General features: G+C 29.6%; 1 protein-coding gene and 1 long non-coding RNA gene across 2 annotated transcripts; one reads left to right on the top strand and one right to left on the bottom strand.

The window, feature by feature from the left end:
* The first annotated feature begins 6,294 nt into the window (after positions 1-6,294).
* Positions 6,295-10,473, top strand: LOC131633430 (3-ketoacyl-CoA thiolase 2, peroxisomal-like). The gene is made up of 14 exons (XM_058904144.1): positions 6,295-6,497; positions 6,760-6,836; positions 7,281-7,365; positions 7,466-7,592; positions 7,678-7,776; positions 7,862-7,929; positions 8,061-8,168; positions 8,447-8,524; positions 8,601-8,733; positions 8,826-8,922; positions 9,239-9,362; positions 9,436-9,544; positions 9,983-10,066; positions 10,155-10,473. The coding sequence occupies exons 1-14, from the start codon at positions 6,399-6,401 to the stop codon at positions 10,259-10,261; spliced, it is 1,395 nt and encodes a 464-aa protein (XP_058760127.1). The 5' UTR covers positions 6,295-6,398; the 3' UTR covers positions 10,262-10,473.
* A 5,933-nt stretch (positions 10,474-16,406) lies between these two features.
* LOC131633465 (uncharacterized) lies at positions 16,407-20,522 on the bottom strand. Its single transcript, XR_009293328.1, has 4 exons — positions 20,114-20,522; positions 19,822-19,914; positions 17,423-17,486; positions 16,407-16,895 (listed from the first exon to the last, which is right to left on the bottom strand). It is a non-coding gene; the product is annotated as an uncharacterized LOC131633465 (long non-coding RNA).
* Positions 20,523-22,289: the final 1,767 nt, after the last annotated feature.

The raw sequence follows: 22,289 nt of genomic DNA, 5'->3' as shown, positions 1-22,289 counted from the left end.
ATACCACTTAGCCGACTTAGCCATGACAACATACTTATTTTTAGGGCATTGAAAATTTCATGCCTTCTTTTCGAACCTTTAATGAAATCTACATATGATTTATTATTTGTTGTTTCAAATCCATCAAATCAACTATTGTAACTTCTTGCTGAGGGTAATAAAATATGTAATTGAAACACCTTTCCATGTGCGTCCATGTTTAAATACAATTAGATGGTAACAAAGAATACCTAGTATTACTTATGAAGTTCATTTTGGTTTCCTTCTCCACTATATGCAATGATCCTTTTAATATTCATCATAGTTAATTTTTCATCTTCCCCGAAAAACTTGAAAAATCAAGAGTTTATAACTATCGGGAAAATATACCATCCTAGCCACCCATTTCTAAAAGACTTCATGTACATATTCTCATCCACGAGCTTCAATTGAATGCCAAATAACCTGTTGATAGTATCATATATCAGATTGAGATACAAGAATTGTTTCTAATGAGGTTTAACTTTGATTAATTCGAATTGACTGACACCACAAATTTTCAAGAATATTTAGAAAACTATGTTTGTGTTGAACCTAAGATGGAGTGTTCCCCCAATTATAATTTCTAATTCAGTTATACATGGTTTATCACACAAGTTTCATGTATCATTGGAACAATATAATGGTAAGGTGGATTGGTAACTCATGTTAGCTCTCCATCATAGGGTTATGACTAGGACACCAGGTCCTATAGGGTATGTTCTTGAATCAGTCGATCTAGGAGGATAATCAACCATTATGTTTTAGAGTCTGTTTGGAACCACGTTTGGAGGCAAGTTTTCACGTCCCAAAGCATTTCTAACGTGAAAAGTGAGAAGCTACCTTTTGTAGCTTTAACTAAAACGTGACTTTTTGACGTGGTTTTAAGAAACGTGATGCTGTACCAAACATACACTTAGCCGAATAAGTAACATCTTGCCTATGCGATATTGCTATTAGGCCAAAGGTTTATCATCCAATATAAAACATGTTCATATGCAAAGTGTTGTCCAAAGGAGAAAATTACAACATACTAATGTGTCCTATTACTTCAGACAGGCTCTTAGCATATGTACATGTACAAATTAAGATTAGTTTGATTACTCATATCATTCTTCATTATTTATAGCCAAAGTTGATCCTTTTTTCCAAAACATCTTGGTCTATAAAATCTAGTCTCACTTAGTTATTTTCACAAATAATGCATATTTTATCTATATTGTTGGATGTGTGTTTCACCCTATATTTGTCTCACTCTCCCCCTTATATCACATCATTTCTATTTATATTATACACGTGTGCACTATTATTTTAGAACATACCTTCGTGAAAATAGTTGCTCAATTTAGCGAAGCTACAAATCTTAATATATATAAATGCAAGGTTGTCATGATGGCAACCCTAGCCACATGTCAACCTGATAGCAACTCTAGGCCCAAACCCTAATACTAATTTTACAAATTTGACCTCAAATCCTAATTTTAACTTTACTAATTTAACCATACATTAAGAATAAATATAATAATAATAATAATAATAATAATACCATTAATAATAATAATAATATAACTAATAAGTAATATATATTTATTGCCACAATATGAAATCTATTAGTTATATATAAATTATTTTATATATATTCCGATTATAAAATATAAAAATATTACATAAAAAACTTTTATGTGTATCTATAAATATAAAAACATGAATACAATTTTAATATATATTATTCAAAAATTATATAAATAAATATTTTATATAAAATAATTTATAATCAAAAAGAAATAAAAAAAATATAAATACAATTTTAATATATATTTATCGTTTCTAAAATATAAGTTAAAAAATATAATAAAATATATATTTAATTAATAATTCAATATTGTAATGAAATTGTAAATCTCAGTATTTTTTACCCCCCTCTTTAACTCTCTATCTAATATGCATTAAAATATTAATATGATGAAAAAATTAATTGGTTATAAGTCATCAAATTATAACTCTTTCAGTTACTATTCAATTAATTAAAAATGATATAATAATAATAAGAAAGTATAATAATGATATAATAATAATAATAATGAGAAAATATAATTATTCAATCATATTGTCTCTTTCGGTTACCATTCAATCATATTGTCTCTTTTCAAGAATAAATATATTTTTCTCAATAAATATGATCTCTTGATTTCTTAATAAATAATAATTACATAGTGATATTTTCTTAAATTATAAATTATAAATATTTTGTATTTTAAATTTTATGATTTCAGTAGCTCATTTTTTATAACTAATTAGTTCTAAAAATTGAATAGAGTCAATACAATTGTCTCTTTTCAAAAATTGATATTATTTTCTCAAAATAAATATGATCTTTTGATTTCTAAATAAATAAAATATTAATAATAATTACATAGTAATATTTTCTCAAATTTAAAAAATATAAATATTTTTTTATTTTTTATTATTGTTAGTTATTTTGAAAATATAATTATTTTTAATGTATAATTTGAAAATATTTTAATTAAATTTTCATGATAACAACTCAAGGGAAAATCCTAATTCTTTTAATTTTTTGATTAGTTGAAGATGGTATATCAAATAAAATAAAAAGACTTTATTGCAATTTTAATTCTCCACCTATTTTATAGTAGTATAACGTAAACTCATTATATTCCCCAATTCACCATTAATATTAATTTAGTGTAGCAGTTACAGTTTACTCGCCTAACTTAAAAAAACTCATTAATATGATTTAATTCCATAATTTCAATAACTAATATATAAAGGATATCTCAGTCCCTTTATAGCATAGCATACAAACTAAACCAAAGACAAACATTAAAATTCATCATCCATTTTTTTCATCCTTTCCTAATTGCACTCCATTTTTCACGTACAAGGATGTTGAATTTGTATAACAATTATAAATGACATTAGGATCTATACCATAGATTCAACCAATATTTGTTCAAGGATGTAGCTGTCTTACATGTTAAGACAATTTCTTCATTTTTATCTATTTATGGGTGTGGAAGATGAAAGAGAAGAAACAGTTTTATGGCGAGGTTCCATGGAGTCGGTGAATAATAAATAGATATAATCATATAAGAACTTTTACTTTTTTTTCTCTAATTTCCTCTGCCTTCTGTTATTTATTTTTGAAATAATGTCTTTCTATTTCTCTTATTATTTTATTTAATATTAACTTCATAACTAATGTTGTAGGGTGTAACACGGATAGTTTCACAAATTGGAGTTATGTTATAAGATTGTTTAACAATGAAATTGTATTGGAATCTTGCAAGTAAGAGATAGTTACTATTGACTAGGAATCAAATGATGTCTTCAGTTGTCAATGAAAAATAACATGCAAAGCATAAAAGTCCAAACAGATGCGTTGAGGATATTATTCATGAGTGTGGAGCTCTTATGTGAAATTTTGAATTTTAATTTTATTAGTAGGCTTTGTAATGTGGAAGCTCATAATTTAGGAAAAACTAAAAAAGTTGAATTAGAGTTTGGATGTGATATGTTTCATAACTCTATTGTTTCCAAATGTATTCAGCTGGTACTGATCTAAGTAGATTGTTAATGCTTTAAAATAAATAAATAACAACAAATAAACGCTATTAAAAGTCAAACTAATACTACTTAAGAAACTTTTTATTGGTGTATCAATATTACTTTGTATAAAATGTCAAAAGTAATTGATATGTTAAGCAAAATTATTATTGAAAAAAAGGCAATTATTAATTATATTGGTTCTTATGTGCATATTAGATGGTTCGTGTGTTAATTCAAAAATATGATATAAAATACAATTCATTCTTTATTTGATTATTAACCATTTTTCTTCTCTACAACTTTACTCTATTTTGATTCTGAAAGTTTGTGATTGTGATAATGTTTCTTGCTTGATATAGTATATTTTTGGCATTGCAGGTTTAATTTTGATGAAGACAATTATAATATCATTTTCACGAAAATAGTTAATTTAAATACTAATGACTATTATCTCATTTTAAATATCCTTATATTTAAACAATGATGAGATACAATGTAACTAATATAAATAATAAATATATTATTTTTATTAACGACACTTATAGCTCACATTTTTATTTTATTCAATTCTTTTAAATATTAACACTATAAGAAATTACATTATTAATTATTATAAGGGTATTATTATATTTAATTTCTTTAAAATTTTATAGTTCATTATTTATTGTTACACTTCTCATATTCTAAAACCTATTAACAATCCTTATTAGAGTTGTTATACTTTTGCTATTAGTATTAGAGTCGTAACTTATTTGCTATTAATAATTAAGTTACAACAGTCGTATTTATAAAAAATTGCAATTAGAATGGAAATTTAATATCATTAAATTTAATATATATATATATATATATATATATATATATATATATATATATATATATATATATAAATTTGTCTAAACTATTTATTATAAATCAAAAGATTAAATAATATTCATATTTTTGTAAATTTAAATCCCAAAATATTTTTATTTCTATGAGTTTTTATTTTATTAATTTTTTAAAAAATTCATATTATTTTTATGAAATTTAAATTTTCAATATTTTATTTGAAGTTTATAATATTCTTATTATTATAATATTATTATTTTTAATAGTGTTAGCTGAATATATAATTATTAATTCTTAAAAAGTCAATAAAAAGTTTAAATGTTACCATATGACGGGTTACTTCAAAAAAAAGGTTGAAGATATTGGTGACTAAAGATGAATGTGAAGATATAGATACAATATCAAATGTAGTTTACAAAAAAATATTTAATAATATTATTTAGTTACTTAATTTTTCTTTCTTCTAATTGATACATTCTAAATAATTAATAGTATAATTGCAATATAATCTATATGGTCTATAAAATAATTTTTATGCAAATAACAAATAAATATCAACTATTATTAAAAATTATTTCTAACATACCCGTGCAGAGCACGGGTCGGTAATCTAGTAAGAAATTAAATTATTAAACTTCATGTGTCTTTGAATAACTCACAATAAGTTTGAGACACATTAACTTCAATAAACATCATCAACCTGCATTATCCAAAGCTGTATTATCCATATTCATAGTTCTGCCTGAACTAGCTAAAATAGATTTCATATTCAATTATATCTTAGAGTAACCTACTTCCTTCACATACGATAAACCTTTAAGAATATCTTATAACTCCGCTCTAACTGCTCTACAATTACTCAGATATTTGAAAAAATCATCCTTGCACTCACAATACATATGTCGCACTATTCAACCACAACCTGCGAGCTTACCAGCTATACAAGTACCGCCTGTATTAAACTTAACTCAACCACCCTCCGAATACTTTAAACTCACCATGATCATTGTCTGCTCCCTAAAGTTATCTTATATGTAAACAATTTCAAATAAAATTACTTCCAACAAATAAAATCTACCAAAAAATAAAACAAAATATTCAATTAATATTTTTTATTTTATTTAATTTATATGCATTAATATGCATTAACAATACATAAACGTGCAATCAAATCCAATCATTTGAGTTTGTTACAGTTTTATTTTTAAGACACCTACACAAAATATATATCTTTTTTAATACATCGCTTAGTAATTACAGTTTGTGATAATAATTCAAATAAATGAGTGAAAAATGTAAAATCATGCCGGATATACCACAAATGAAAAAGTTAAAATGAAGATACTAGTTCTCATTCGCTTCATGAAACGTCACTCTCTAGTCACAACCTTACCATATTATATCAACTTGCCAAAAAATATGCTTGTAATTTCTTATTTAATCAGTTTTCATTGATGATATTTCTTTTGTTAAACACATTTAATCAAGTAAACATTCATAGAAATGTTTTATAAATTAATCTAAAAATGACATATCTTTTGGTGCACATAAATTAAAATTATTCTCATATATACTTCTGTCTCCTTTTTTTATTGACACTTTTGTCTTCCTATAATGGTTGTCATATTTAATATTTATTAAATATAAATGCATTTATTATTTATTATTACTAATTAAAAGCAATTCACAAAGTTTAAATTTATGGGACACGCAAAATAAATTTTCTTTTCACAACTTATTTTTCTTATTTTGTCCCATCCTAATTATGTAACTAATCAATAGATAAGATAAGAACAAATATAGTTTTATCATCCCAAAATAAAAAACGTATTTTCCGATTGCTTGTTATAACCGGCAACAAATAACAATAAATAAATTGTAAATATAAATACACGTAAAGAGAAAGCAAAATCCATTTTCATCTCTCATTCATCTTTCGATTCTCTGAATAATTCATTTCGATTCGATTTTCACTCGAAAAAATGGAGAAAGCGATTCACAGACAGAAAGTTTTGCTTCAACATCTCAATCCTTCTTCATCCTCGATCCATGACAACGATTCATCTTCCACCTCTCTCTATGTTTGTTTCTTCCTCTTTTTCGATTTTCGATTCTCGATTTCGCTTTGATTTTATCGCTTTTTCATTGTTTCTCCTTTTTTTACTTATCTTTTTGTTATGCTTTTGCGAAAAATTGATTACCTTTTTATTGTTATTAGTTTAGAATTTTATCAGAGTTCTGATCTTGAATCTGTATGTTTATGTATGTGTATATAGATGTACATGTATGTGATGAATTTGTTATGGTGGTTTTTGATTTGTATGTTGAATATTTGATTTCCAGGCTTCAGCATGTTTGGCGGGTGATAGTGCTGCTTATCACAGGACACCTTCATTTGGAGATGATGTAGTGATTGTAGCGTGAGTTTAGCTATTAATCGGTTTTCTTTTAATTAAATATGTGTTTTTTATTTGATACTGTAATTGATATAGGAATTGTGTTAAAAAGCTTGTTTGATCTTATGTTATGATATAACCACTTATGTAAGTGATTGGATTTGGAAGAGCTTATAAAAATAAGCTGTAATACTAATAGGCCAGAACAATATTTTTGGCTTATGTAAGTGATTGGATTTGGAAGAGCTCCATAGACTAGCTATAAAAACAACTTATGTTATATAGAGGTTATCCGGAAATTCTCTTCATTTTATCTTCAATTGTAGATACCACTTATTCGTAAAACATTTATACAATAAAAGTTTATTAACTAAATGGCTTGTCGTCTTCGACTGTGAGTTAGAAGCAATGTGTTTGAGGGATCTCTTAATTTTTAACTTAAAGGGTAGTTATTTTATATGCTTGCAGTGCATATCGGACTGCTCTTTGCAAAGCTAAGCGGGGTGGATTCAAAGACACTCATCCTGATGATCTCCTAGCTCCTGTTTTGAAGGTTTTGTTATTTTTAATTTCTTATTTATTTGCTACTTTGGTTCATAATTTGCTTAGTGTATATTTATCCGCGTGAACTTGATGAGGAGGTTTCATTGTAGGCTGTAGTAGAGAAAACCAACTTGAACCCAAGTGAAGTTGGTGATATTGTTGTGGGTTCTGTATTGGGAGCTGGATCTCAAAGAGCTAGTGAATGTCGTATGGCTGCATTTTATGCTGGTTTTCCTGGTATGTCTAGATAATTTGTGTAACTGAACATGATCAATGATTGTGATTAGTTATTTACATGTTATGTTTTCTTTTTGCCATTCAGAAACCGTGCCGGTTAGGACAGTTAACAGGCAATGCTCATCTGGACTCCAAGCTGTTGCTGATGTAGCTGCTGCTATAAGGGCTGGATTTTATGACATTGGTAAAGGGTGGATCAAATTGTTTTGTATTTCTTGTGATTGCAATTGCTTTGTATATTTTTTAACTTTTAACTATGTTTTGCTTAGGTATTGGTGCCGGTTTGGAATCCATGACAACTAATCCAATGGCGTGGGATGGATCAGTGAATCCTAAAGTATTTTTCCTGTTTTTCCTAACTTTATTTCCTTTTGGAGATTAAGTAAATCATTTAATTTTTTTTACTTTTGGTATCTGGAAATAAAACATTAAGGGCTACAAAGTCATGATATTTCTTTGTTGTCTCAGGTGGAAATGTTTGAAAAAGCCCAAAACTGCCTTCTTCCTATGGGGATCACCTCTGAAAATGTTGCTAATCGCTTTGGGGTTTCAAGGAAAGAACAAGATGAAGCTGCTGTAAGTTGAATATATCTTTAAATGCAACATTAAGTTCTCTCTTTTATTTTTTATTTAACTTTAGGTAACCTTAACTGGGTCTTGTTGATGTCTATGAGGTGTTAGCTTAGTGGTAAGTACAACTTTCATACTGTTGTAACTTCAAGGGCCGAGTTCAAATCTCCTCCGGGACAATTGTAAAACAGTCATAGTCATTAGTGTTACTTTAATTAATAATATTTTCCCCTTTTCTCAATTTCTCTTTTAAAAACTGAATCTGTTGATAATCTTGTTGGTAGGTTGAGTCTCACAAGCGAGCTGCCGCAGCTACTGCTTCTGGTAGATTTAAAGATGAGATCATACCAGTTTCCACCAAGGTAGTTTCCACCATAAGGGTTGTATTGAATCTTCCTTAAAAGTTTTAGGTACTGAATTAGACTTTTCCTTCATTAGATTGTGGACCCAAAAACTGGCGAGGAGAAATCAGTCACCATTTCTGTTGATGATGGAATTCGACCTAACGCAACATTAGCGGACCTAGCAAAGCTTAAAGCTGTATTCAAGAAAGACGGAACCACCACTGCTGGTATAAGATCATAAAAATGCGATTCATTTCCTCAATTTCTTTTTGTTTATTAGTACATTATTTAATCATTTGATTTGATGTCTGTGTTTTAGGTAATTCTAGCCAGGTGAGTGATGGTGCTGGGGCTGTTCTGCTGATGAAAAGAAGTCTTGCAGTGAAAAAAGGGCTACCCATTCTTGGTGTATTTAGGTAACATAAAAGTTATAATACCTGACAATATATACTGATTTTTAAATTGGTGCACTATTTAGACAAATATCAAATCAGTGGTAATTTGTCAGAGTATTGTACTTTCTTTTGTTTTGGCTAAACAATGTGATTATATACTTCACCAGATTAAATTTCCTATATCTATTTCCTTCCTATGTTGGCCCTATTTCATCTTCTTTCCTAAACAAATTAAAAAGCATCTAGTTTTCTATACTTTTCCATGGCATTGCAAAATTGTTACGGAAAATTCTTTATTATAATCTGAAGAACATTATTTGTTGGTTGTCATATATAGGAGTTTTGTCGCAGTTGGTGTTGACCCTGCCATCATGGGGGTTGGTCCAGCTGCTGCAATTCCAGTTGCTGTGAAGGCTGCGGGTCTACAGCTTGATGATATCGATCTATTTGAAATAAATGAGGTATTTATATTTATTTTCCTTTTTTTCTCACCATTTGTTTATGTACTAACTTCAATGATTTGTACATATTCAGGCTTTTGCTTCCCAGTTCGTATATTGCCGTAACAAGCTAGGACTTGATTCACAAAAGATCAATGTTAATGGAGGTGCAATGGCAATTGGGCATCCTTTGGGAGCAACAGGTATATACCACAAGTCAACGACTTTTATTTTCACGCTCCAAAAGCTACAACATCATAACTGATTAATTAAGCTTTATCATATACTTGTATCATTTGTTTTGAAAGTTACCGGTATATTTGCGAGATAGATCTCACCTATGAAGCACTGATGCTAACCCACAACACTGACATGAACATACCAGTAATAATTTAAAAAAATAGAAGTATATGATACTTTAAGCTTTATCATAATATACTTGTATCTAAAGTGTTGGTGCCGCATAAGATCTCACCTATAGCTAAAATAACCAAATAGTTTTATTTATTTTCAAACAACTGTAATGTACCCTGGAACATAGAGCGCTATGAAATGTAAGAACTCAGAATTGATACTGTCATAAACTAATACAGCGTATATATGCATTTCTATTTATTTACTCTATATTTTTTGGGATGCAGGTGCTCGATGTGTAGCAACTCTTTTGCATGAAATGAAGAAACGTGGCAAGGACTGTCGATTTGGAGTAATATCTATGTGCATTGGTACACTCCACATTCTCACTGTGTGTGTACGGACTGAATGATTTGGAAAACATCATAAATAATATTGGTTGTTTTAAATTTTGAACAGGTACTGGAATGGGGGCAGCTGCTGTTTTTGAGAGAGGTGATTCCGTTGATGAGCTTCGCAACGCCCGCGTAGGAGACAACCTTTACTTAACTAAGGATGCTCGCTAGAATTAGTTACGCAGTACTCGTTTCTAGTTGGTCAATATTATCTACTAAGAAATTAGAATAAAAGCTTGTTCTGTGTCAATCACTGGTGAATAATTCTATGATTTCTATAAGCTTTTTGTTTTGACCTTACCAGTAGAGTCTGGGTTTGGTAAATTTTATTGTATGAAAGGAAAAACTAATAATGCAATAGCATATTTTATCTGTTTCTTCAATGAGAAATGTTGTTGTTTCTGAATAAAATAATCACTTCATTTTGCCCTTTTACATCAGAGTGACAGTATTCTGTATTTGAACAAGGATTGGTCATTATTTTGTTTATAGATGTTTAAGCAAAATAATATAGAAGAAAATATGTTTATTATTGAATTCTACAAATTATACGCAAACTAAAAATGTAATTATCATTTGGAGCATGTAATTTTAGTTTTTTTTTATAATTATTTTTGAAGTCAGAATTTTTATAATATATTAAAGCTAATATGTAAAGCAAACGTAGATCTGTCTATTTGGTAAGTATTGAGTTCGTTTGTAACTTTTAAGGAATGAGTTTGAGTTCTGTGATGTGAAACTGTGACCAAGAATATTAGCAAGTGTGAAGAAGATTAAATGTGGGTGCTTAAAAACCATAATCTTTACTGAATTAATTGAAATGAAGATGAAAATATGATAAAACCATAATAAATAAATAGAACAAGTGGTCATTATATTGATAACATAGGGACAATCTAGTATGAATGATCCAAACTAACATGCTGGATCAAGAAGAGAAAAGGGAATTGTTCACTACATCTTACCTACCTCTTTTAAATCTTATAGAAATTCAAAATACAAAATACAAAAATCTAAATATATTAGATGTTTATTAGGTATATATGCATAAGATAATTTGGATTCTAGTATTTGGATACACTATTGTAATACTATTTTTGACACATTTTATGTGTATATGTGATAACAAATGGGTGAATTTTAATTTTAATCTTCGGATACATTCATCGGACAATATGTTTGACACATTTCCTTGTATATTTAGTAATAAATAGGTGATTTTAGATTCCAATCTCCGGATACATCTTTAGGACACTATTTACTTCTTGGTATATTTGATAATAGAGGAGTAACTTCGGGTTCTAATCTACATATACACTTTGGGGACATTATCATTGGTCAATTTCCTGGTATATTTATAACAAAGAGGGGAATTCACATTTCAATCTTTGCATGCAACTCTAGGAGAATATTATTGGTATAAGTTATAGTGACAATTATGAATATCATAAGTCATACATAATTTATAATAGTTATTTAAAATGTTTAAATTAAAATAAAAATTAAAATATAACTACGAAGTATATCTAATATTATTCTTCATATGTTTCCTATATTGCAATGCAAATTGTCTTTGATAATACCACATCCAAAATAACTTTCTTAGGAGTGTTTTTGGGAAACTTTCTTCTAACTATGACATCTCTTTCAAGTGCAACAATACAATGACTTATATGTAATACATCCACGACATGGTTAGTCTCTGTTTGTTTCTCTTCTAATTATTTCTGATGAGTTGGCCTAAGGGATCCTTCTTCTAGAACTGGTGTCATATAAGTTGGGACACTCAAATCGACAATACTTGGAAAGTGTTAGAGGATCCATGTGTGAAAATAGTTCAGATGAAATATCAGTAAGAATGTAGAACTAGTATAAAATTAATAAATAATTTGTAAATTAATGACCTAAAATAGAGAGTTGCATCCACTCATCTGTCTCGTCTTTCATTTACTACTTTAAGCTAATTCAGAGTACAGTTAAACCAAACAAATTGCCCCCAATTATATACGTGAATCCACTCCAAGTCAAAGAAGTATCTAAGGTAGAAAATATCGACACAAGTCTCACTTTGTCTACAAAAATGCTCAAGCCAACCAAAATCAGAAAGTATATCTGCAACGTATATTGTCTATGGTAGGCAACTTGTGCATCATCACCCATAACATTTACACCTGCATTCAAATAGTTGATATATTTTTCTATTAGGAATGAAAATCTAGCATGACACCTTCTGGTGTCTTCTATCTCTTTTAGGGTCTCACGCATACCAACTCTTGTTTTTGGCACCATTAGGTCCAGTGCCTCAAGTCTATGAATGTTGGAGTGATTTAAGAATTTTCTCGAAAGATGGAAGAGACACGATACATTATTAATGGTGATGCTCATCTCACTAATGGAAAGATAAAATGATGACGTCTTTGTGTATCATCTCTCAACAAATGCAAACAAAAGACTATGATGAATATAACCATATTTTGTCCTACATAAGAAGTATTTCATACGAGATAGCTCCAATACGTTATGAAATCAAGGTTCATCTGACTCGAGAAAATTTGCTATCTTCTTGGCTTAATTTATACATTTAGTGTGTCACGGTACTGAAAAAAATAGAATCAACATCAGAAAATATAGTTTGTATACAATAGAAGTTTAAAAGAAATTAAATATCTAGCTACATCTCATTCTCACATATGCCTAGCAGTATGGTGTACATAAATTTGAATCAGTGACATGCCATTTGGACCTCTAGAAAAATCACCCGGTGTGGCAACAACAAGTTCGGCTGTAGGATGTGGGTCATGCACATGTACAGCAACATCAAGAGCATAAAAGGGGCAGCACATGCTTCATCATGAGTCGAAGACACATGACCACGAAAGACGATCCCTCAGTAGCCCGAGATATTTCTTCAGCAACTCACAATGATTTGGCTCTCTTCCTACATACTAAAGCTTGTTGACTCAACCAACCATGTCGGTACCTTGATTGCCTGTCAACCATTTTTCTTTCATATAACACAAGACATATCATTAGCAAATACAAGCATAATGACAAAAAAAATAACAAGCATAAAAATTTGAATTTTTTAATCTGTATTAGCATTCGGATTTTGATATCAGGATTTTTATAGGGGTGGATACAAATTTTGAAATTTTGATTGTCTCGTATGAGTGAAGGATGTAACCTATGTAGCATAAGTAGTGTGTATTGGATGTAACCTAGTGAATTTTAACTAGAATCATTTAAGGAATTGCATTATATGCATCAAAAGCATGCATAGTAAAAATGAATGAGAAACTTATCAAATGTGAGAGATGAATCAGTCTGTCCTGAATGGGGAGGAGTAGAAGTTGATGAAATTGCTTGGTATGAATGATTAGGAGTGATATTGAAAGAAAATATTGAAAAAATGTTGAACCCAAACTTGTGAGAGTTGTGGTGTTCTTAGAGAAATTGTTTTGCAAGGGAAACTAGTAAGAGACCCGTGCTCCCGCACGGGTAATTTAATTATGATATTATGTAAATAATTTTAAAAAATATTTAATTATGATATTATGTAAATAATTAAAAAATATATAGTAATTTAGAATCTTCAAATAATAATCATGAAATAAAAAAAATAATAACAAAATATTTTTTAATGTGATAAGACATGAATGAGTCTTAATATCATAACACTTAGATAATATCAAATACAAATGTAAAATGTTAGATATAAATGCAAAATTTGAAATGATTTACTTTTATTAAAATAAACAATAATCATATAGATTTAATTATATTAAATAATTATACACAAAGAAGAAAAAAAATATAATTGTGAGATGGAGAAAAAATTAATATTTAATTACAAATAAAAATTTTGCCTCTTAAATTAAAATAATAATTGATTAAGCTAAAATAAAAGATTTCTAAATTAGTAACCCGTAAGATAAATACATATTCAAAATGATCACCAATTCAATTTGATAATAAATAAATGAATCAATAAAAAGAATGTTATGATATTAGCAATTTTATCATTAAAAAAAAAAGATATCTATCATTTTCAAATATCAAATTTGAAATTGAAATTGAAATTTTGTTATTGTTATTCAACTGAAATTATAAAAACTTAAATAATAAATTAACATCATTAATAAAAATAAAAAAAATTGTAAGGATTATTTTTGTGATTGTGCACATATTTTTTTTCCTACTTTCTATCTAATCAAAGAAAACATTAGAACGTAAAAATCCTTTTACACTCTTATATTTAATGAGCTTATATTTAATGAGCATGATAATTGTTTCATTTTCCTTTCTCGTTTTTATACTTTCTTTCATTTCAATGTTTTAAAATTCAAATATACCATAATTCGTAAATCAACACTCGAAAAAAATATTTGTTAATTATAAACATTGTTTATTTCATCATGGATAACAAACTGCCACATGATAATAAAATGCTTGAAATTAAGTACATCAAAGCATTTATTGCTTTAAGAATAAATAAGAATAAAACATAATAAAATGTTTAAGAAAATATTAAAAAAAGGACACACGGCCCACAACAGATTAAATGGAAAAAATAGTGTGAAATAGACACACTCAGCCAAGTTTTGTCTCTCGGATACTTTGCTTTCAAATTAACATTGGCTACTAACAATATCCACTATACATAGAAGTAAAAGTACTTGCACCATCTCTGTTTCTTGCTTTATGACTGTATTTGGGCACCATTATAAAGAATGTGAAACCATATACAAAACGACATTATTGATGCAACAGTTTATTCATGCCTCCATCATCATTAAAACGAAATGATATTATCATATAAACAACATTAATAAGTTCTAATTATATTTTTGTCATATCATATCAAAGATTCCAAGGTTTTATATAGAATATGCTAAAATTAAGCTACATCTACATGAAATGAATTGAAATTTGAAGTCATAGCCTCCCCAATGAAACTACTCTTTTTATTCATCTAAATCCCACTAACTTAGGAAAATTGACACATTAGTACATTACTTAACCAATATTAACTGAGGTTAAAGTAAAAGGGTATAAATCAACTGTTATGTCATAAACTAAATTTAGAGTTATAAAATTTATTCATCATTCATTGTTACATTGACAATCCCATCAACAAACAAAAATATTATCATGCTTAGCAATCTATCATTACATAGAATCTAATAGTAACTACCACCTTGGATACAAATATAAGCATAAGACCAATGTGACTTTGATCAAAGAGATACTTGAGAATAATAAGAGAATGATCATATGTACTCATTCATTCTTTCCAAAATTGTAGTACTTTATTTTCAAACATACTCAGTGATTTCCACCATTTGAACCATGATGATATGTTGCAACATCTACTCTAATGTACAATGGGTGATATGGAGCAAAGAAACACACTTGTTTTTATTTTAAGGCGATTCTCAAATAATGCAAAGGATCAATTAACAAATGAGCATACACACTATATAATCAATAAGCATATGAAAACTTGACAATATGAGGGAATGAGAATAGGTAGAGCCATTGAGAAAAGGATATTTCAAAGTAGATTCTAAGTCAAATAGTCCAAAATCATGGGACCAAGATAGCTTAGTGTTTGATATACAATACTTATTGCTTGCTTACAGGTAAGCAGTAAGCAGTGCTATGTGTTCCATGACAGCTTAATGTTTGATGTATAATACTTACTGAATATGAATTTTGAACACAGAATTTGGGAAGCAAATCCAACCTTTTTTTTCAAAATTTTCTATTCATAATCCATGACTAATTGGGAAACAAATGGAAAATAATAAACACGTAAAGCCTGCTGATTGTACAAATAAATTCATGTAAAATGTTTGCGGTGAGAGAAGTCCAACCTCCATTTGACGTTGTTGAGTTTGCACATGGTTGAAAATTTCATCAAGAACCAATGCCGTCCCAGATATCAGTAGTAAAAATCATGTCATATTAAGGATCAACTATATTAGGGAGATCTTAGCTATTTTGTATGTTCATTAAACAACTTACAGGAATCTTGATCTATAACTCCTCGTCTACTTCCTAGTTGATTTGTTTATCCTTCCAGCTTATATTTTCTTTGTAATCCTGCAAGCAGCATGTGGCAAAATATACAAACTAAGTTACATATAACTTTATCAAGACCTCACAGGGTTAATATTGCATCTGGAAGGCGTTCTAATAGCCAAGACATTTTAGATTGAACATCTTAAAAGTAATCTTGCTCATTTTAGATTGAAATTACAGCCAAGACATTAAGGTTTAAGGAGATAATAGTAGAAAGTTATTACAACACAACAAAGTCTTCTACTCTTAGATTGCCATAAGGTCGCCATAATTTCGCATCAGGACTACTGATCCTACAAACAATCCAGCAGCACCAAGCAATTTCTGTAAGGAAATATAGACAAGCTCAAAACTCATGCTAAACTAAGTCAAGCTCCAAGATATGAACATGAATTAACAGAATAAGAATTTAAACAAAATGAAATAAAAGCTCAGTTTTAAAAAAAATAAAAAAATAAATCATAAACTACTAATTTATATTAGATTAATCATAAACTTCAAATTACAAAATAAAATTTAAACAAAATAAAATAAAATCTCAGTTTTATAAACATTATTTGAAAAGTTGAGTTATAAGTAAAAGTTCAAAGAAGCATTATATCAAACATGAAGAGTGCAAAAGTAAGGAAACTTATTCACCGAATGAAATTTGACTTATCTTGGTTGCTTTTGTCTTCCCCATCCATTGGTGTTGTTTTGTCCTCATTAATATTTGACAATGCTGAAAGAAAAAAAAGGTAACCTAATGATATACTGTGAAAAATTTAAAAAGATGAGAATCCAATCACTTACCATGTAATGTAACACCCCTTTTTATACCCCAAAATATTTAACAAATAATCAGAGAATAACATGCATATAATTCAAAAGGGCGTCACATTGATGCTTTTAGAAGAACTAAAAACCAAAAAAAACTGACAGCATTTATCTATACAGCACAATACTCCTGGTCATTTTTAATAACACTCAATATCAAATCAAAATTTAACCTGGATATGCATTCACAGCGGAAATATATGATACTCATGTGATTTATAATGATTCATGTCTCATACCATGATCATACATCGACTAATAATCTCAATTCAACATAAACATAATCAAAATGGTTTGGCTTGTAAGCCTCTCAAAAGACATGTAACCAATAAATAAGTTCACCAGTCATAGCATAATACATACGCAAATATAACATGAGTTCAATACACCTAGTCTACCCAGTGTTACATGACCAGAGCATTGACTCACTACCTAGTCTCCAATAACCAAGGAAGAACCTCCGGCTAGGTCACACGCGGCTACTAAACTCCAGAACCTGCATGTCGCCAAACGAGGGCAACATTAAAACAGAAGGGTGAGAATACGAATCATTATGAAGAAAGTATAACAGAATACAATGGTTAAATCAATACTTCAAGTAAATAGTCATACTATATAAAACGAAATATATAATAGTAATCAACACATAAATCACATGTTATTGGGTATACAACAAGCTTAAATAGTATAATATTTCAATTCTACTATCATATTCCCAAATAAGTACACAATCATGATTCTCACATATTCACACATTTAATCAAATATGTATTCAAACTTCACTCGTTTCAATTATCAAACTCATACACATATCACAATCACATCAACTTCACATACTCAATTATCGCATAATTTTAATGTGACTCAATGCAAGATATGTGACACTATGCATGTGGTACCGAATTGTGAACCCAAAGTTTCACCGCTTTCCGATTCAATATCTAGAATCCAAGCCACGCTTCCGATCCGGACAAGACCAAAGCCCACCAAACGTAAACATATAGTTTACCGCTTCCGATTCACTTTAGAATCTAAGCCTCGCTTATGTTTCAAAGCAAACCACCTTTGTTTCAAGGCATCCATGATATGAATGTATGTACAATGTTAATCAAACATATGCAATTAAGATCATCTCTACCATCTTAATATTTAGCATATCACAATAATTCACTCAATGAATTATTCCACAATATTGTACACAACATTCTCATCACATAAGCATTATTCACATATAATAATCAACACACAGTTCCAATCCAATATTTCAACCAACACTATTAAATTAACACTATCATATACTAACTCACTATTTGTCAATTTCATATGGTTTACTCACTTTCATATTAAGCCAACAAGACATTAGTATTTTATCATCTAGTTATTTCTAAATTTTAATTATAGGACCATAATTAAAATACAGTCCAACTACTATTTTTATTAGGAACCTATTATCTTTCATAGAAAGGCAATTCCATTCAAACATACTTAATTACTAATTAATCTAACTATGTTTATCTTATGTGGCTATTAAATGGAGTGTGAAGGTAGTTCACATATTCAATTGGGTCAATGGCTGCCAACAGTAGCCGTGTGATGATATTACATTATTATTTGATCTAACTACTAGTAGTGGTAGCACTTCTATATAAAAGGAAATAGAAATATATTTAGCAATTAACATTATCAGTATATTAAATGAATAAAGGAGAACATTTAGCGAGACATGTATATTTCCGTGTATGGCCAAAATGCTAGTCAGCCATGAATGTGTGCTATCCATAAAATTTGAGCGGTCATAATAACTACATATTGAAATTATCGCTACAGTGAAAGAATACAACAAGTGGTGTTCAATCTTTCTTTTAATGAGTGTGTTCCATTCATAATTAAGTGGGTGGTTCACATTTCCATTCCCTGTGTAATAACTAGTAGCAATGTCATGTTCCATCATATAAATATATTGATGGTTCCACGTGTTCCTTTTAGTTTCATAACTAGCACAGTAGCAGTTCCATTAAGAAATATAATATGGGGTTTTCACGTTTCATATCATCAAAAGAAAAGGTTCACGATTTTCTTTAATTTCAAGAAAAAAAACAACAGGTAGCGGATAGAATAAGGAGTACTAGTGGCTCACGGTTCAAGGCCAGCTACTATTTCTATCAACTAAATACTCTGACCATTCATGTTGGAATGACCTAAACAAACAGCCATTGGTCTTCATCACCATATAGTGATGTTATTCGGGGCCTACACTTCTTCCTCCCCATTTCGTTTTTTTCAAAGGGGTATGAAGTGTTTGTTCCCAGTATTAAAAGAAATCCAATTTCTCAACAGTTTCCGCATAGTAAAATAGAAATCAACATACACATATTTCATAGGATTTATCTATAGGCAAACATAAATATATTAACCTACCCATTACCCCATTATACTATCCCACAATGATTAGGGATTCTCCCCCTTACCTCTTGTTTTCTCCTCCAAAAACCCTATTTCCTCTTCTTGTTCCTCTCCTCCACTTCTATTCTTCAAAAACCAGCAAATTGATAAAATGATGTCTCTACCCCTTGTTTCCTTTCTTACTATCTTTATTTATTACTTTGGGCTTTAAAAATAATAACACCCCCCAATTGCTTATTACTCTAATAAATAGGCCCAATTAATCTAACTCTCTAATAACTTAATTAATTCTATTAAACACAAATGCACTCAAGTTTAATTAATTAAATAAATAATTAAATCTCATAACTATTAAATAATTAATTTAACACACTAAAAGTATAAAATAATATAATAAAATAAATACTATAAAAAAAACGGGTTGTTACATGTAACACTATGGATCTCACTCTCTCGGTGCCAAAGTACGGGTTCCATTGGTGTTGAATGTCTTTTGTTGTCTTCTACCTCTTCACCTCTTTCTTTTCGTTCATGAGACAAAATCCAGAAAAAAAACACAACCAAAAGGTAAGAACAAAAGAGAGAAAGAGATCTTTTCCTCTTCAATATTGTCTCCGTAGGCTTAATCCAAATGGAAAATTAAACCGAAAAATGAAGTGAATGGACTCACTATATAATCAAGTACACACTATATAGATCTGTTGTCTAAATCGTGCAAACCTGTCTTTTTCTTCATTTTCGTGAAGAGTGACCCGTGGATCTTAAAAAACCATGATGTTGGTATCCGCGAGGAGTGAAAAAACCATGAAATCATGAAATGGAGATTAAGTTCCATGAAAACAGGAGTTTGCCTCAGATGAAATGGCAAGATGTTGGATATGGATGAAGAAATGGATCTGTTTTTTAAGTCTCAAAATTGACGTGAGAGAATGGAGGATCTTGATCTGAAAAAGGAGAGATTACAAAGTAAGAGGAGAAAGGCAGCGGCGGCAGTGTTTTTACGGTTTCAGCAAAAAAGAGATAGGAGAGAAGACGAAGAGAAAGAGAGAAGGGGCTGCGGCGGCTAGGATTAGGGTAGAAAAAAAGGAGACGTAAAGGCGCTGTATGAGAGAAAAGGTGTTGAAACGTGAAATTGAAATGAGAGAGAGAAAAGAGAAAGTAGTACTTTATTGGGAAATAAGGACCAATAGGAGCATAACACTTGTTTAGACATAGAAAAGTGGTAGTGTAATTTTGTCAGTTACCAAATTATCCTTTTTTGTGTGTAAATATTTTTTTAACAAAGGGCATTTTTGTCAGATTGGTCAATCTAATTAAGGTTTAAGGAGATAATAGTAGAAAGTTATTACAACACAACAAAGTCTTCTACTCTTAGATTGCCATAAGGTCGCCATAATTTCGCATCAGGACTACTGATCCTACAAACAATCCAGCAGCACCGAGCAATTTCTGTAAGGAAATATAGACAAGCTCAAAACTCATGCTAAACTAAGTCAAGCTCCAAGATATGAACATGAATTAACAGAATAAGAATTTAAACAAAATGAAATAAAAGCTCAGTTTTAAAAAAAATAAAAAAATAAATCATAAACTAATTTATATTAGATTAATCATAAACTTCAAATTACAAAATAAAATTTAAACAAAATAAAATAAAATCTCAGTTTTATAAACATTATTTGAAAAGTTGAGTTATAAGTAAAAGTTCAAAGAAGCATTATATCAAACATGAAGAGTGCAAAAGTAAGGAAACTTATTCACTGAATGAAATTTGACTTATCTTGGTTGCTTTTGTCTTCCCCATCCATTGGTGTTGTTTTGTCCTCATTAATATTTGACAATGCTGAAAGAAAAAAAAGGTAACCTAATGATATACTGTGAAAAATTTAAAAAGATGAGAATCCAATCACTTACCATGTAACACTATGGATCTCACTCTCTCGGTGCCAAAGTACGGGTTCCATTGGTGTTGAATGTCTTTTGTTGTCTTCTACCTCTTCACCTCTTTCTTTTCGTTCATGAGACAAAATCCAGAAAAAAAACACAACCAAAAGGTAAGAACAAAAGAGAGAAAGAGATCTTTTCCTCTTCAATATTGTCTCCGTAGGCTTAATCCAAATGGAAAATTAAACCGAAAAATGAAGTGAATGGACTCACTATATAATCAAGTACACACTATATAAATCTGTTGTCTAAATCGTGCAAACCTGTCTTTTTCTTCATTTTCGTGAAGAGTGACCCGTGGATCTTAAAAAACCATGATGTTGGTATCCGCGAGGAGTGAAAAAACCATGAAATCATGAAATGGCGATTAAGTTCCATGAAAACAGGAGTTTGCCTCAGATGAAATGGCAAGATGTTGGATATGGATGAAGAAATGGATCTGTTTTTTAAGTCTCAAAATTGACGCGAGAGAATGGAGGATCTTGATCTGAAAAAGGAGAGATTACAAAGTAAGAGGAGAAAGGCAGCGGCGGCAGTGTTTTTACGGTTTCAGCAAAAAAGAGATAGGAGAGAAGACGAAGAGAAAGAGAGAAGGGGCTGCGGCGGCTAGGATTAGGGTAGAAAAAAAGGAGACGTAAAGGTGCTGTATGAGAGAAAAGGTGTTGAAACGTGAGATTGAAATGAGAGAGAAAAGAGAAAGTAGTACTTTATTAGGAAATAAGGACCAATAGGAGCATAACACTTGTTTAGACATAGAAAAGTGGTAGTGTAATTTTGTTAGTTACCAAATTATCCTTTTTTGTGTGTAAATATTTTTTTAACAAAGGGCATTTTTGTCAGATTGGTCAATCTAATAGTATTGGGTAGATAGTAGAAGCGGAGAGGGAAAGACTTTTTGCACACCTTAAATGGTAAGGTCAGAATTTTAATGTCCCTATGGTACATTCGAATT

Source organism: Vicia villosa, unplaced genomic scaffold (assembly GCF_029867415.1).
Source record: "Vicia villosa cultivar HV-30 ecotype Madison, WI unplaced genomic scaffold, Vvil1.0 ctg.001125F_1_1, whole genome shotgun sequence".
Lineage (NCBI taxonomy): Eukaryota > Viridiplantae > Streptophyta > Magnoliopsida > Fabales > Fabaceae > Vicia > Vicia villosa.
Note: the sequence above shows the minus strand (reverse complement) of the source record. Positions and strands in the feature narration are given on the sequence as shown.